The sequence below is a fragment of the Podarcis tiliguerta genome (genome assembly GCF_965153285.1).
Source record: "Podarcis tiliguerta genome assembly, chromosome: 18".
In the NCBI taxonomy this organism is placed as follows: Eukaryota; Metazoa; Chordata; class Lepidosauria; order Squamata; family Lacertidae; genus Podarcis; species Podarcis tiliguerta.
Window position 1 is genome coordinate 8,798,497 of NC_139551.1, and position 17,032 is coordinate 8,815,528.

General features: G+C 49.8%; 1 protein-coding gene across 12 annotated transcripts in view; it reads left to right on the forward strand.

The window, feature by feature from the left end:
• PTPRS (protein tyrosine phosphatase receptor type S) overlaps positions 1-17,032 on the forward strand; it is a 187,857-nt gene that overhangs the window by 45,003 nt on the left and 125,822 nt on the right. For all 12 annotated transcript variants that reach the window (XM_083421330.1, XM_083421337.1, XM_083421335.1 and 9 more), the window contains exons 4-5: positions 100-288; positions 15,444-15,554. In XM_083421330.1, coding sequence (XP_083277456.1) covers positions 100-288; positions 15,444-15,554 — 300 coding nt within the window. The remainder of the gene's footprint in view (positions 1-99; positions 289-15,443; positions 15,555-17,032) is intronic.

The window sequence follows — 17,032 nt, forward strand, 5'->3', positions numbered from 1 at the left end:
GTTTCCCATGCCTCCCAGAGCCCTTCGCAGAGGATGCCGCCTCCTGACGCCTCCGCAGAGTCTAACCCTTTCCCCTTGTGCCCGTGTCGTTTCGAACAGAGGACCAGCTGCCCTCCGGCTTCCCCATCATCGACATGGGACCCCAGCTGAAAGTGGTGGAGCGCACCAGGACCGCCACCATGCTCTGCGCAGCCAGTGGGAACCCAGATCCAGAGATCACGTGGTTCAAAGATTTCCTGCCCGTCGACCCCAGCGCCAGCAACGGAAGGATCAAGCAGCTGAGATCAGGTGAGGCAAACTGGTCGGCTTGGTGGGACAGGTGACGCTTCGGTCAAGATCCTGCTCAGACGTTCGTGTGTGCTGTCTGCAGAGTAAACCACTCTATGAGCCAGAGAGTCCTCATTGGAACCCCAAGCTGCCTGTGGGAAAGGATTAGGGGATCGCAAGGTCTTATATATACTTATTTATTGCATCCATATATTCTCCAGCGAGCTCAAGGTGGCATCCCACCTTGTCTGAGAGGCAGCGACTGGCCCCCAGGGAGATCCATGGCCTAGTGGGGATGGAATTCTAACCACTATGCTAGCACTGCCTCTTTCAGGAATAATAATAATAATTTATTATTTATACCCCGCCCATCTGGCTGCGTTTCCCCAGCCACATTAAAAGCTTCCCTGAACAGGGCTGCCTTCAGATGTCGTCTAAAAGTCTGGTAGTTGTTGTTCTCTTTGACATCTGGTGGGAGGGCGTTCCACAGGGCGGGAGCCACCACCAAGAAGGCCCTCTCCCTGGTTCCCTGCAACTTGGCTTCTCGCAGGGAGGGAACCGCCAGAAGGCCCTCGGAGCTGGACCTCAGTGTCTGGGCAGAACGATGGGGATGGAGACGCTCCTTCAGGTATACTGGGCCTTTGAGGCCGTTTAGGGCTTTCAAGGTCAGCACCAACACTTTGAATTGTGCTTGGAAACGTACTGGGAGCCAATGTAGGTCTTTCAAAACCGGTGTTATATGGTCTCGGCGGCCGCCCCCAGTCCCCAGTCTAGCTGCCGCATTCTGGATTAGTTGCAGTTTCCGGGTCACCTTCAAAGGTAGCCCCACGTACAGCACATTGCAGTAGTCCAAGCGAGAGATAACTAGAGCATTCACCACTCTGGCAAGACAGTCCACGGGCAGGTAGGGTCTCAGCCTGCGTACCAGATGGAGCTGGACACAGAATTGACCTGCGCTTCCATACATACAGCGCTTAACATGCGCTGTATGTTAAGCATGCAAGTATCTGGAAAAGTTAACTTTATGCAGCTGGGCACACTTGCAGTTTTGCCAGAACTCGGCTGCATTTAAATGGCCTTTGCCAGGGTTAAGTGTTACAAACCCACTTGTGTGAATGTTTGTGGCAGTTTGGAAGCTAGGCTGGCGGCTGGTGCAATGTTCTGAGGGACGTCGTGGGCCCAGGACTCTGCTGCCGCTACCTGGGCTTTGTGACCGGAGTAACGGGTGTAGAAACGACCACATGAAATTCTGAGTCATTTGTTGGGTCTTTTCCATCCTCTAATTTTTCTTTTCTTTTTTTATAATAATATTTATTAGAAGTTTAATAGTTACAGAAAGAAAAAAAGAGAGAAAAAACAATGAAGAATTTAACAAACAATACCTCAAAGATAAAAAGAAAAAAGAAAAAAAAACAATACATCAAAACAAAAACAAAAATCCAAAAACATTTAAAAACACATCCAATTTCCATATCTTTACCTTTCATTTACTTGTTTCATTGACCTCCTCACACCTCCCTTTTTTGTATTCTAGTTCAATTAGCTATTTCAGCAAATCCTTTCCATCTTTCTCAATTTTTTGTTCTATTTTTTACCTTAACACAATCTAACTTTAAATTTTCCACTTTGGCCCATTAACAATCAGTTTTTGCTTAATTCTTTATAACATTTCTACTAAAACGATATCACTTCATTCCAGCATTCTTCTAACATTCATTAATTTTGCAGTATTTCTGTAAATATACTTTGAATTTTTTCCAATCTTCTTCCACCGACTCCTCTCCCTGGTCTCGGATTCTGCCAGTCATTTCCGCCATCCATCCTCTCATTTTTCGGGACTGTCTCTTATATCAAGCGACGGATGAATCTGTGTCGGTTTCCATTTCTTATAACCTTAAATTCAGTTCTCCACGCTTATTTTTTCATTCATTTATTTATCGCGTTTATAGATGCCGCCTTTCCCCCCCAAAGAGCTCAAGTTGGTGCAAAAGGGTCTCCAAACCCAATTTATCCTCACAATAACCCTGCGAGGTAGGTTAGGCTGAGAGGTGGTGACTGGCGCAAGGTCACACACAAAGAGCTTCAGTGAGGATTCGAACCCAGGTTCTCCCCGGTCCTGCTCCAACCCTCTAACCGACACACTAAGCGGCATGCCACATTACACAACACACAGGGTGTGCTGCCCAAACAGATCAAAGAACGGTAGAGTTGGAAGGCCCCCCCCCCCCAAGGACATCTAGTTCAACCCTTCTGAGGTGCAGGAATCACTGCAGGTGAGGCCCCTGCTTCCACCTGTCCGTTTGTTTACCTGCCCTTCAGTTAATTTTGAGTTGCGGTTTTGTGTCTCGTGATGTGTTTCCATGTGGCTTTGCGTTCAGAGTTGTTTCCTCGTTCCCTCCCCTGGTTGTGTGTTGTGTAACTGTGTTTAGCTTTGAGGTGTTGGCCGCTCTTAGTTCCAACACGGAGACCTCCTTTGTTACGGCTAAAGAAAGCCACGCTTTGCAGAGTTGGGATAGCCATCTCTGATGGATGCTTTTGTTGAGATTCCTGCATGGAAGGGGGTTGGATGAGATGGCGCTTCAACTCTACAATTCTGTGATTCTGCACTGTTTGTTTCCCAGTTTCAATCTCCATAAAAGGCCTAGGACTTGCCGATCAGAAGGTCGGCGGTTCGAATCCCCACGACGGGGTGAGCTCCCGTTGCTCGGTCCCTGCTCCTGCCAACCTAGCAGTTCAAAAGCACGTCAAAGTGCAAGTAGATAAATAGGTACCGCTCTGGCAGGAAGGTAAACGGCGTTTCCGTGCGCTGCTCTGGTTTGCCAGAAGCGGCTTAGTCCTGCTGGCCACATGACCCGGAAGCTGTATGCCGGCTCCCTCGGCCAATAAAGCGAGATGAGCCCCGCAACCCCAGAGTCGGCCACGACTGGACCTAATGGTCAGGGGTCCCTTTACCTTACCTTGCAGTCTCCAAACACGAGTGCTCTGCTTGCAAAAAGAAATCCTGAACAGGTGGCCAGCAGAGATGAACCCCATCCATTTAAAGCACTTAGCTTCCCCCGCTCTGCTAAAATCCTGAGAACTGTAGTTTAGCCCCTCAGAAAGTTATACTTCTCTGCACCCTTAAAAAACTGCGTTCTGGATTAGTTGTAGTTTCCAAGTCACCTTCCAAGGGTAGACCCACGTAGCGTGCACTGCAGTAGTCCAAGCAGGAGATAACCAGAGCATGCACCACTCTGGCCAGACAGTGCGCAGGCAGGGAGATTCTCATCCTGCGTACCAGATGGGGCTGGTAGACAGCTGCCCTGGACACAGACCTGACCTGCGCCTTATATTCAGGCCAATACGGTATATACAGCTATTAGTTTGCTGCAATAGTACCTTGAAGCCATACAATTAAAAAAAAACATATAAAAAGTTAAAATCAGAAATCAGCTAGCCGTTGTGGAAAGACACGTTCCCTGCGTAAGCCTGACGGAACCAAAACGTTTGGCGCAAGCCGCCTGCTGGCTCTCCAGTGGCAGGCAGTTCCACAGGACTGTACCGATGGCAATAAAGTTTCTTGCTGCTGTCAGAGGAGCCTTGCCAACTGAGGGGAATTTCCGGCTTTGCTCCTGCAGGTGATCTCAGCGATCCAGCCGGGATGTAAGAGCTCAGGCAGTCCCTGAGTTACACTGAACCCGGGTGGATTAGGGCTTCACAGAACCATAGCATTATAGCGTTGTTGGAGTCCAACCCCGTGCAATGCAGAAGCCGCAGTTGGATCGGCACAAAGGCCTCAAACCCGGCTCTCGTCTCGCAGCGGCAACATGAACCTGCCCTTTGTTCCGATGTCGCTGCGGGAACGTTTAGGATTGGAGGGGGAACCCTGTGCACCTCTCTGAAGTTTTAAAGCCCCTTTCTGCAGGGCAGCAGACCCCCGTGCGGCGAGCCGAGGTTAGCAGCGCCCGGCAAACAAACAGCCCTTCTGCAAACCAGCCTGCCAGGCCCCTCCCCTCGGAAACGCTGGCTGCGTTGGAATTTCTGGAAGGCTGACAACCGCCTAATTTGTCCTCTCCCTTTTCGCTTTCCTTTCTGGCATGAGTTAGCCGTCTTGCTTAATGGGTGGCCGGAGTTGATTCATTCCTTCGTTGCCTCCCACTCTGCTCCTCTCTCTCTTGCCCCCGCCCTCACGCGAACCGCTGCATTTTTGCATTCTGGCAGGCCCAAGATTTCATTAAAACGAGTGCTTTGTGCAAAAAGTGCTTTGAAACGCTGCCAGTCCCTTCCACGTTAAAACTGTTCCGTTTTGAGGAATGCCATTTTAATTAAGAACGTCAGGAGAAGCCTGAATCTGGATCAGACCAAAGCGGTATGTGTGTTGCGTGTGTGTGTGTTTGCATGGAAGGGTTGCCTAGCCCAGCATCCTGTTCTCCAGATTCCCCAAACGAGAAAACTCCATTTGTGAGTCCCAGAAACTGATGCGTAGAAGCGCTTAGCTGTCTCTGATCTTGGAGGGAAATCCTATCCATCATTACTGGTGGTCATGGATACATCCTCCATGAATTTGTCCGATCCTCATCTGAATTGGTGGCCATCATAGAGTTGTAAAGATAGAAGGGTCCCCCAGAGTCATCTAGTCCACCCCCTGCTATTCAGGAATCTTTTCGCCAACGGGGGGCTCGAAACCCACAACCCTGAGATTAAGAGTCTTCACCTCGGTCCACCCCACCCCAATATTTCTGGTGGTGTCAATGCAAGTAAACGCTGCTACAGCGGTCGCTCGGGTTGCGAACATGATTCGTGCAGGTTCGCAACCCGCAGCGACACATCTGCGCACACGCAGTCTTAAGATTTCATTTTGAACTTGTTATTGTTTGAAAGAATTCCATAGAGACTGTATGTATGTGGTCATTGTGTTGCCCAAACATGGTGACATTTCCATCAGTTATCAGCATCCAGCCAGTCCACGACATCTGTAAGGGGGTCAGGGGGTCTGTGATGGATGCTAAGCCCAGCCAGGACCCTCCTGACAGCAGAAGAGCCCCCTCCTCTCCAATGTCTTGAACTTGAGAAAGCTTTGGTGGGAGTCTTATGAGGAACGGCTAAGGGAGCTGGGCATGTTTAGCCTGGAGAAGAGGAGGTTAAGGGGTGATGTGATAGCCATGTTCAAATATATAAAAGGATGTCACATAGAGGAGGGAGAAAGGTTGTTTTCTGCTGCTCCAGAGAAGCGGACACGGAGCAATGGATCCAAACTACAAGAAAGAAGATTCCACCTCAACATTAGGAAGAACTTCCTGACAGTAAGAGCTGTTTGACAGTGGAATTTGCTGCCAAGGAGTGTGGTGGAGTCTCCTTCTTTGGAGGTCTTTAAGCAGAGGCTTGACAACCATATGTCAGGAGTGCTCTGATGGTGTTTCCTGCTTGGCAGGGGGTTGGACTCAATGGCCCTTGGGGTCTCTTCCAACTCTATGATTCTATGATTCTTCTCAAAACGGAGGAAAGACGCCAGACTTAATTTTGACAGGCCTGGGAAGGTCGGTTTTTGTGCATGTGCGGTGCAGAGATGACTATTTGCGCTTCAGAGGGGGAGGGGGGTGCTCTGTGGCGTTTGCCGGCTGAAAGCCTCGAAGCTTGTGCTCGCCACGGGCGACTCAAGAGGAAGAGCAGAAGACCTCGCGCAGACTGGACCTTTGCATCGCGCGAACACCAGGGGTTCCCAAAGGGTGCCTGATAGCATGCTTGGAGGGAGAGTGGCCCTCCGACCGCCCCCCAAAATGGCCAACGTGGTGAATACTCCCATGTTGCTTCTCTGTGTGAGTCCCTGGCCTGGTGCCTTCCTCTTTTGAGTATGCCATCCCCCCATTCAATGGCTCATGCAGAGACACGGCGGTGAGACTGCGGCAGTTTCTCCCCTCCTATAACTCTCAAAGTAAACCTTTTCAGAAGGTAAGGATGAAATGTGTCTCCTCTACTCGTTTGGGAGGCGGCGGGGAACCTCAGCTGTCTGGGAATCAATGTCTAAACTTCTGTATGTGATAACCTCTGTCTTACCTATGTCCTGTCCTGTGTTGGGTTCGTTGGTTTTGGTTTTTTTTGGAAAGATTTCTTTTAAAAGTAACTGGCTTATAACCACGCTTTTAATTTTTTCCCCCTTTTCTGTTTCCTTTTTAATTTCATTTCACTCAGACACCTTTGGTAAGTGTGCTTTCCACATAAATCAAGTCAATTCTTCATTTTCTTAAATATTAATAGTTATTTTTTTTAAAAAAAAATTGACAACCAGTCAACCCCGAACCTGTTGCCTGCCCCACCCTCCTCCCACCCTAAAAACTAATTCCTTCTTTTAACAGCTTCCCTACACCCTTACAAAGTAGGCATGCGGCTTGCCTCTTCTACTAACGACTTTATTTCAGTAGGGATATTCTGCCATTTTTAACAAAAGCTTTGTGACCTGGGAGGTTGTCGTAGGCACCTAAAAGGCAAAAATTACCGGCGTCTCAAACCTCATGGCTGTTTACAAGGAAAAGAAGAAAACGCAAACTCTTCCAAAATTAGGTAAATTCGGTAGTTATAAAATAAAGTCGTCCTGGAATCCCCAGTAACACAATATGGTGAGCTAACTTAAAACTGCTTCGTGTCTCATTTTGCCCCGGCTACAAACTGATTTGGAGCTTGGAGTTTCACATTTAACAACTGTGTGTTAGAAATTTCCTGGAAACCGCAAGGTGGTTGGGGAGGCCCTGAAATAAAATTAAAAGGTGTGGTCTGTCCAGACGAGGCAACGAGACAGCTTCTTAATTTTGCTTTCCCCGTTTGCTACGGTGGAGAGTCTGAGGCAGGGGTCAGCAAACTTCTTTCCCAGTGGGCCGGTTCGCTGTCCCTTAAATCTTTTGGGGGGGCCAGACCACACGTGCGCGCACACAGCCACTGGCAATTGGCAGAGAGCGGGGAGCTAGCGGGAGCTGGCTGGGGGTAAATCAGGCATGTCCCGTCTCAGAGCCCACGGGAAGGGCAGGTGCGCTCACCTGTCTCGGCAGCGGCCAGCCCAGCTCTCTCCACCCAGCCGCTCCAGGTCTGCCCCGTGAAGTCATTGAGTTTCGGCAACCACTGGTCCACAGCAGCCATTGCTGCTGCTGCTACCACCGTCGCACATCTACGCGCCGCCATCACTGCACGGGAACGCACAGCCCTCCCCTCTGGCCGTGGCCCAATGCACAGGTAAACCAGGTGTGCCGTTTGATTGGTGATGGGGGGAGAGGCATCTGATTGGCAGAGACGTCCCTGTGCCATTCTGAGGTAAACCAAGCATGGCGTCTGATCGGCCTCTTCCTCCCATCATTATCACCGGACGTCTCGGCCCGCACGGCCATTTAAGAACCCGGCAGCGGTAGGAGGAAGAGGCTGAGCGGCGGTGGCTCTGCCAATCAGACGCCGCACCTGGTTTACCTCAGCGTGGCACGGCGACGTCTCCGCCAATCAGACGTCGTTGAGGTAAACCAGGCGTGGTGTCTGATCGGCAGAGCTGCCGCCGCTCAGCCTCCTCCCCCTGTCGCCATCACTGGTAGTCTCTGCCCATATGGCAAGTTCTTAAATGGCCGCTTGGGCCAGATCTGGCCCGGGGCCCGTAGTTTGCCGACCCCTGGTCTAAGGTCTACGGCTCCAAGGACTTCTGGCGGGGAGTCTCAAGGTATTCTACATTTTTTATATATATAAAAAAAGCAATCAGCTGATGCATACACGATTTGCAGTAAAATACTTGAGTTTGCTTAACTCCTCCTCCCTCCCCAATGCATTTTCCTTTGGTGTTGTGGTGGGTTTTTTTTTTTTTTTTTAGATTCCGACCCTGAAGGAAGCGGCTGGCTTTTCTTTAAGTAAGCCACTCTGGGGGTCTTCCTTTTTGGCTGAGTAGCAGGGTGTTTAATTAGCTAGCCTATTTGCGAAGCTAAGCAGGGTCCGCTATGGTTTCAAATAAACAGCACCTGTTGTACTCCAGCCTGCCCCTTTTGCTTATTAATGGATGGGCTAAAGGAAGAGCCCCCGCCGTAGAGAATCCATCCCCACCATAGAGTCCAGTGTGACTGCTGATTCCTGATGAATGCAGGGGGGCAGGGGTTGGACTGGATGACCCTTGGGGTCCCATCCAGCTGCACAGCTCTCTGATTCTACGATTGCCTTATAACTGGTTCAGCCTTTTAAGAAGGTTGTCCAGGAGTAAAACAAGCTCCTTCTTTGCTTTCCTGCTTCGGGAGCTCTCGGCCCAATCTCGATTCACAAAGTCTCCCTTTAAATTATGGACTTTGTTTACTTGCCAGATGCCACCACTGCCCGCCCACCAAATAAAAATCTCCAGCCTACTGCCCCAGAAGCAAGGTTCTGGGCAATTGCCACAATATACTGTTCAGGAGGGACACGGGTGGCGCTGTGAGTTAAACCACAGAGCCTAGGACTTGCCGATCAGAAGGTCGGCGGTTCGAATCCCCACGACGGGGTGAGCTCCCGTTTCTCAGTCCCTGCTCCTACCAACCTAGCAGTCCGAAAGGACATCAGAGTGCAAGTAGATAAATAGGTACCTCTCTGGTGGGAAGGTAAACGGCGTTTCCGTGTGCTGCTCTGGTTCGCCAGAAGTGGCTCAGTCCTGCTGGCCACATGACCCGGAAGCTGTATGCCGGCTCCCTCGGCCAATAAAACGAGATGAGCGCCGCAACCCCAGAGTCGGCCACGACTGGACCTAACGGTCAGGGGTCTTTTTACCTTTACCTTTACTGTTCGTGAGTATTTGGGGAAAGTAGGAACTCTTCTCAAAATCAATTTATTCCTCCACTGGAGGGGTCTGTCTACAGCTTTGTCTCCTTCCCCACCTTGCAAATATTATCCAGCTTCTTAGATGTGAAACTCCAACAGGTTTTTTAAAAAATAAAAATCTGCCACCTGTGCCCTGTAGTCCTGGTTTATTCCCCCCCCCCCTCATAAATTTTCCTTCTGCCCCCACCCCCAGTAGTTTAAATAATTATTCATGAGCCAAGCCAGGCATGCCCATTAGAATTGCGTTACTGCAATTCAGGGCTAGCACGTGGCAACTGCTGCCTGATGCGACGGACGAGATCCCTGTCTCCCGTTCGTTGTGCAGCACCGTTTGGGTGTTGGCGACGCATCCCCTCCGCATACAAACCCCTGAGGGGGGAGAATGCGAGTTTCGGGAGTGCCAGGCAGGCTTCTGTGACACACAGAGCTCTTCCCTCCAGAGAGGAAGAGAACTAGGATGAACAGCCACCGCTGATGCCAGTATCTGCTGCCTAAAGATGGCTGGCTCATTTCCCCTAATGGTAGGGCCGGCCTTACTGTAATGGAGTATTAAGGGCAAATTTGCCTAATGGTAGGGTTGGGACGCAGGTGGCGCTGTGGGTAAAAGCCTCAGCGCCTAGGGCTTGCCGATCGAAAGGTTGGCGGTTCGAATCCCCGCGGCGGGGTGCGCTCTCGTTGTTCGGTCCCTGCTCCTGCCTACCTAGCAGTTCGAAAGCACCCCCGGGTGCAAGTAGATAAATAGCGACCGCTTACCAGCGGGAAGGTAAACGGCGTTTCCGTGTGCGGCTCTGGCTTGCCAGAGCAGCGATGTCACACTGGCCACGTGACCCGGAAGTGTCTCCGGACAGCACTGGCCCCCGGCCTCTTGAGTGAGATGGGCGCACAACCCTAGAGTCTGTCAAGACTGGCCCGTACTGGCAGGGGTACCTTTACCTTAGGGTTGGCCTTACTGGAACGAAATCTCAAGGGAGAGAAAGGTTTTTCTAAAAAGTGTTCATCAGCGTTACAAAGGGGTCAGCAAACTTTTTCAGCAGGGGGCTGGTCCACTGTCCCTCAGACCTTGTGGGGACGACGACTGTATTTTGGGGGGGAAATAAATGAACGAATTCCTATGCCCCACAAATAACCCAGAGATGCATTTTAAATAAAAGGACACATTCTACTCAGGTGAAAACAGGCTGATTCCTGGACCGTCTGCGGGCCTCATTTAGAAGGCGATTGGGCCAGATACGGCCCCCCAGGCCTTAGTTTGCCTTCCCATGGCATTACATGTAAAATTTCACCAGGAGCAGCAAAACTGGGAGCAAATCCCATTCACAGGCAAATAGGATGCAGGTATAGACCCCAGTTGGGACATGGGTGGCGCTGTGGGTTAAACCACAGGGCCTAGGGCTTGCCGATCAGAAGGTCGGCGGTTCGAATCCCCGCGACGGGGTGAGCTCCCGTTGCTCGGTCCCGGCTCCTGCCAACCTAGCAGTTCGAAAGCATGTCAAAGTGCAATTAGAGAAATAGGTACCACTCCGGCGGGAAGGTAAACGGCGTTTCCGTGCGCTGCTCTGGTTCGCCAGAAGCGGCTTAGTCACACTGGCCACATGACCCGGAAGCTGTACGCTGGCTCCCTTGGCCAGTAAAGCGAAATGAGCGCCACAACCCCAGAGTCGTCCGTGACTGGACTTAACGGTCAGGGACTGGACTTAACGGTCAGGGGTCCCTTTACTTTTATAGACCCCAGTTTTCTGACCTGAAGGCAGGGCAAGGGGGTGGCAAACTGGTTATTCACAAAAATTATCAACACAAGCCGTCACTGGGGTTGCACTGGTTTGCAGAGGTGATGGTTTTTGGCCATGCCAGTTGGACACCGCCATTTTGGGACTGGGGACCCCTCTTTCCTCTCCCCCCCCCCCCCAGACCCAAGTTTGATGTTCGCCCCACCCCCCGAATGCCCTCGTAGGCTCCAGATAATTTGTTCCTATTGGAAATAATTGTTGTGCGGTAGCACACCAGTGATGTAGCAAAGATGCCTTTCAAGTGAGTCAGACCCCCATAGACCAGCACCGCCGCCCCCCTTCTCCCCACTGCTCCTCTCCCCGCATTGCTCCAGATTGTTGTCACAGATGGCAGATTTTTGCATGTGTTTCCAGGCCTGATTTTCTGAGACGGAAAGATGAGTTCAAGGCTGTTCTATTTCCACTGAATAAATCCACAACCCTCTGCTAATTTCCCCCTCTTCTCTCCCTCGCTTTCTCTCTCTCTCTCTCGCCTTTTTTAAAACCACCCAGCTGTTTCTCTGCAGAGATTTGCCCAAATTAACGCCCCCTCCCTTTCCTTACTCCTTTTCTTTTCTTTCCAAACTGTTTCGTCCAGTGAGCATACCTTGCTTTGATTAACTAGCTAGTAACCTTAACTAGACGCTAACTAACGCCTTTCTGTAGATTCCCGTTTTTTGTAACCTGTTGTCCAGCCAGAAGCTGATTCTCTAACTAGAACCTTAACCAGCTTTAACCAAATAACATCTCGCCGTATCCTCACCCAGCTGACACTAACTAATCCTAATAACTAGGTGGTTTGTTTTACCCCTATCCTGAAAACAGGGCACATTCATCTAGGAAGTTTGGGGTGGGAAGAGTATTAGAGACATTTAAACTCTTAAAAAAGAAAGCTGGTTATTTCAGGGCGGACGTGGAGGTTTCGGCAAGATTCCTCTGCTGCGGACATCGATGATGTTTAGCAAGACCAGGGAATGCCAATATTTGGAGATTCTGCAAAGGGGGAGTTCTTTGGACTTGAAAGAATGGGCTGTGCTTTGCAAAACCTGCTCTGTTTTCAGGATCGGAGTAAAACCCTAGAGATCTTCTTACGATAATACATTTCTTGACTGAGATGTGCAGCAATCTCTTGGAAAGCCAGTGGGGGCTGGGAGCGGGGGGAAGGATCCTGCAATTTGATGAGGGAGGCTTTTTGAACCCAAACCTTGAGGAGAACTCCCACGAAGCTATTTGGACTGGGGTGTTGGGTTCAATGCTGGATGTCCATTTCGACCCATCCTCGGAGGATAACAGTGCCTCTGAGCATGTGGAGAGTGGCTCACCTTGTTGTCCCATGGTTCGTAGGAAGCGGCCTCTTTCCAAGTCAGTCTGCTTACCCACCCGGGCCATTGTTCTCTGCTCGGACTGGCAGCAGCTCAGAGTTTAGTGCAGCAAAGGGTTCCTTTTAAGCAAAGATTGGACCTGGGACCTTCTGCAGTCATAAGCACGTGTCCTGTGACGAAAAGCTGCTGTTTTATAACATTGCCCAGAATTCTCTGATTGGCAGAGGCCTTTCCTATTTAACTGCTTCCTGACCCATAGTTGTTGACCAGTGAGATGACCGGTATGGAACCTGGGACGTTCTACCTGCCAAGCAGCCGCACTAGACCATCAGGCGTTGGCTCCTCCCCCTTGATGCTTTCTTGGGCGACCAATGGCGTCCGTAGCTGTTGCCTTCCTGATTGGCCGAAGTGAACATGAAATCATCCATTCAGAATTTTAAGTACTGTATTTTTCGCTCTATAAGACGCACCAGACCACAAGACGCCCCTAGTTTTTGGAGGAGGAAAACAAAAAAAAAATAATATTCTGAATCTCAGAAGCAAGAGGGATCGCTGCGCAGTGAAAGCAGCAATCCCTCTTGCTGATCTGGCTTCTGGGATAGCTGCGCAGCCTGCATTCGCTCCATAAGACGCACACACATTCCCCCTTACTTTTTAGGAGGAGAAAAGTGAGTCTTATAGAGCAAAAAATACGGTACTTCTACATCTCTCAGCCCACTCAAAATAGGTCAGCATTATAGATTCTCCAACCTTCCTTCTCCTCAGAGTCCTTTCTCCCACTGGCACGTCCAGGGAAACAAAAAACAAAAAACAAAAAAACTCTCCCACTATTTTCCTCCCCGCTCGTTTTCACTTCTGTTTTGTTTTTCTTTTTTCTTTCGTTTTTCCTTGCAGAAGGTACTCCGATCCGAGGTAAGAAAACACCCTCCGCAAACACACACAAAAACACCCGCCCCACACGGCGCTCACTTTCCCTGCTAGCCTATTTGCCACCTCAAACCTCTCGATTATAACCAGTTCTTGTTCCGTGTTAGTTGTGTGATTTTTTATTTTTTTAATATATATTAATAACAATCTTGGAGTTTTGTCAGCCTTTCACTGTTGTGGGTGTTTATTTTCTGTCCTGCCTCTTGTCCTGTCTTCTGTGACCCCCCACCCCCATTTTATTTCCTCCCCTCAATTCTGCATTTATTTTCAATACGTGTATAATTCTCTTTCTTCCTTGGCTGGATGCCTGGAACGGGCCGCTGTGTCTGTCGGGGGCCATGGGAGGAAGATTTCCCAAGGTCCTCTAGGGGCCAGGGGAGGAAGATTTCCCAAGCTCCCCGCCACACTTGCAATTTATGACATAGCGCCAAGAAGGTGTATTTCTGGTTTTCCTTGTGGTTCCTATTATAAAATCACTCCCGTTATTAAATCATTTCTCCTTCACAGTCCACAAAAGTGGTAAGGTTTAATTTGAACCCGAAACGGTTGTCCGGAACACGTGAATTGGGGAATTAATGCAATTGTATTTGTATTTTCTGGTAAAAATGGAGTGGGGAGGGAGGAAAATATATCTTAAATGTCTTAAGAGAAGCTCTGCTGGAGCAGACCAAGGATAATAATTTACCTCTCCCACTGTTGGTCTCTAGCAACAGTGCCTCTGAACATAGAGGGTCTGTTTCACCATTGATAGACTTATCCTTTTGTGGGGTCTTGGACAGAGGTCTGTAAAGCTAGGGAACAGAGGGTGAAGAATATGGACAAAGAGGATTTTCATCCTCCTCCTCTCCAGGAGTGGCCAACACCACCTGTTTTCTCTGCCGCCTCTGCCGATTTTGCGGTGAAGTTAGAGGGTTAGCCTGAGCTGAGAGAGCGCATTATAAGCCTTTGAAGTTGTGTGGCACCTCTTAGTCTGCTGGCTCGCATTTTTCTAGATGGAGAGCTCGGTTTATGCAAATTGCTGCATCGGGCTGCAGTCTGGCATGCACATAGCACTAAGCACTGTGTTCACGACTGTATGGTTTGCATACTCCTCAACCCCCATCTCTTTCCCGGAGGGGATTGCAGACATCTGTTTCCAGTTTGAACTCACTGCACAGTTAGTTGGCAAGATGTCTGAGCCGGGGCAGAGTGTGGCAAGCGTTCATTTTAACTATGGTTTGTTGAAACGAATCAACTTTAGGCACTGGTTGATGTCCCTGGCTTGCCCAGATAAGTAAACCATGGTTGCTGCTAAACTAGCCACACTTCCCAGGCCTGACCTTTGGAAAACGTAAACCATGGTTAACACTAACTACACTTCCCAGGTCTAAACTATGGAACACGTAAACCATGGTTAACACTAACCACACTTCCCGGGTCCAAACTTTGGAACATGTAAACCATGGTTAACACTAACCACACTACCCGGATCCAAACTTTGGAACACGCAAACTATGGTTAACACTAACCACACTTCCCAGGTCTAAACTATGGAACACGCAAACCATGGTTAACACTAACCACACTTCCTGGATCCAAACTCTGGAGTAGATAAACCATGGTTAACACTAACCACACTTCCCAGGTCTAAACTATGGAACACGCAAACCATGGTTAACACTAACCACACTTCCTGGATCCAAACTCTGGAGTAGATAAACCATGGTTAACACTAACCACACTTCCTGGATCCAAACTCTGGAGTAGATAAACCATGGTTAACATTAACCACTGTTTCCAGGTCTGGTGTTCAGAGCAGATAAACCATAGTTAGCATTAACAACTTTTCTCAGGTCCAACAATCGAAACATGCAGCTGCGCCAGAGGAGGAGAGGGAGCTTGAGAACCGTACGCTGGCTGGGGAGAGCCGTAATGTAAGATCATAGATAGATAGATAGATAGATAGATAGATAGATGATAGATAGATAGATAGATAGATAGATAGAGATGATGATAGATAGATAGATAGATGATAGATAGATAGATAGATAGATAGATAGATAGATAGATGATAGATAGGAGATCTATTGATGGTGAGAGAAGAAGAGTGGTATGCGAACAAAAGCAGGCTGGGGTCGCAATCCTGCGTGCCCTTACTAGCGAGTAAGTCCCACTGAGCCCAGCCGGTGAGTAAGCCTCCTTGGGATTGCAGCCGGGCGCCGCTTTTGGGTAAAACAAAGAAGCACCGAGTGAGCGCCGGAAGCGTTGAGCTGCGATGGAGAGGGAAGCGGGGAAGAGGTAGCCCTTTCCCTCCTGGGCTGCTGGTCCTCTGAACTAACACGTTTCCTGACATCTCCTCCTTCCTCTCCCCGCTCCCGGACCCTCCTCCCGTTTCCAGGTGGCCTCCAGATCGAAAGCAGCGAAGAGACGGACCAGGGGAAGTACGAGTGCGTGGCTAGCAACAGCGCTGGTGTGCGATACTCCTCGCCCGCAAACCTATATGTGAGAGGTAGGGAACGCCGTGACTCGCAAGAGTGGCAAATGCCATCCTCTCCAAACTCCTCTTCCCCACCCACCCAGCCTACACGTGCGCACAGACACACACACAGCGCTGAAGGCTTTTGTTTTTCGCTGCGTTTCTTTTTTCCTCAAGGTCCAGAAGGTGTTTGGGGTGGGTTGCAAAGTCCGTATTGGAGACAAATGGTGACCCGGAGCCTGGCTGGACGTTGGAGAGACCCAACTGTGTGGGAATATGCACTGGGGAGCAGGAGGAAATGTCTAATATATGGGTCTGCACCTACACTGCAGGGGGCCTCAGTTTCCCCACTTTTTCCAACCACCGCTAGGGCGGCTCGGACCTGGAGCTGTCCCTGTAAATACCCCACACCAACCCGAGCTACATACCGTATTTTTTGCTCTATAAGACGCACCAGACCATAAGACGCACCTAGTTTTTGGAGGAGGAAAACAAGAAAAAAAATAATTCTGAATCTCAGAAGCCAGAACAGCAAGAGGGATCGCTGCGCAGCGAAAGCAGCGATCCCTCTTGCTGCTCTGGCTTCTGGGATAGCTGCGCAGCCTGCATTCGCTCCATAAGACGCGCACGCATTTCCCCTTACTTTTTAGGAGGGAAAAAGGGAGTCTTCTAGAGCAAAAAAGACGGTATGTCATTCCTGCTTTGCAGCGGGTTGGGATGGATGACCCTTTGGGTCCCTTCCTACAACTCTTGTGAGTTTGCATGGAGTGGTTGGGGGTGCAAGTGCCCCAAACAAGGAGCCCACCTAAAAATATGCCTTGCTCTTTCAGTTCCCCCTGTCAAATAAAAGTTTTTTTTCCCTACCACCATTGTGGTAGCCAGTACTTATGGGGTGGTCCTAAGCCTCTCCGCCATTTAGACGTTATTACTGGGCCGATTGGCTCAGCCAAACTGGCATGGGACTGCACGAAACGAGAGAGGCAAGCCTCTCAAGGCCATCTTGTAAGACACTCACACCTTCCTGGACCCTTCCTCTCAGGATTCTGGGAATTGTACTCTACCCAGAAGGAGGGGGCAAGGGGTGCCAAAAGTACTGGAATTCCCACAAATCCTCACCCACCACCAAAATGTAAACCAGTTGTTAAAGCTGGTCCATGTTTGCAGTGTGGGTCAGGCTTTCCCTGATAATTCGGATTTGGTTCGTAATGCGGCCATCCTCCTTTTTTCCTCCCTTGAGGCCGGAGGTACATCCTTATTTATTTATTTATTCCTGTACATCGCCTTTAAGAGATGCGGGTGGCGCTGTGGGTTAAACCACAGAGCCTAGGACTTGCCGATCAGAAGGTCGGCGGTTCGAATCCCCGCGACGGGGTGAGCTCCAGTTGCTTAGTCCCTGCTCCTGCCCACCTAGCAGTTCGAAAGCACATCAAAGTGCAAGTAGATAAATAGGTACCACTCTGGCGGGAAGGTAAACGGTGTTTCCGTGCGCTGCTCTGGTTCGCCAGAAGCGG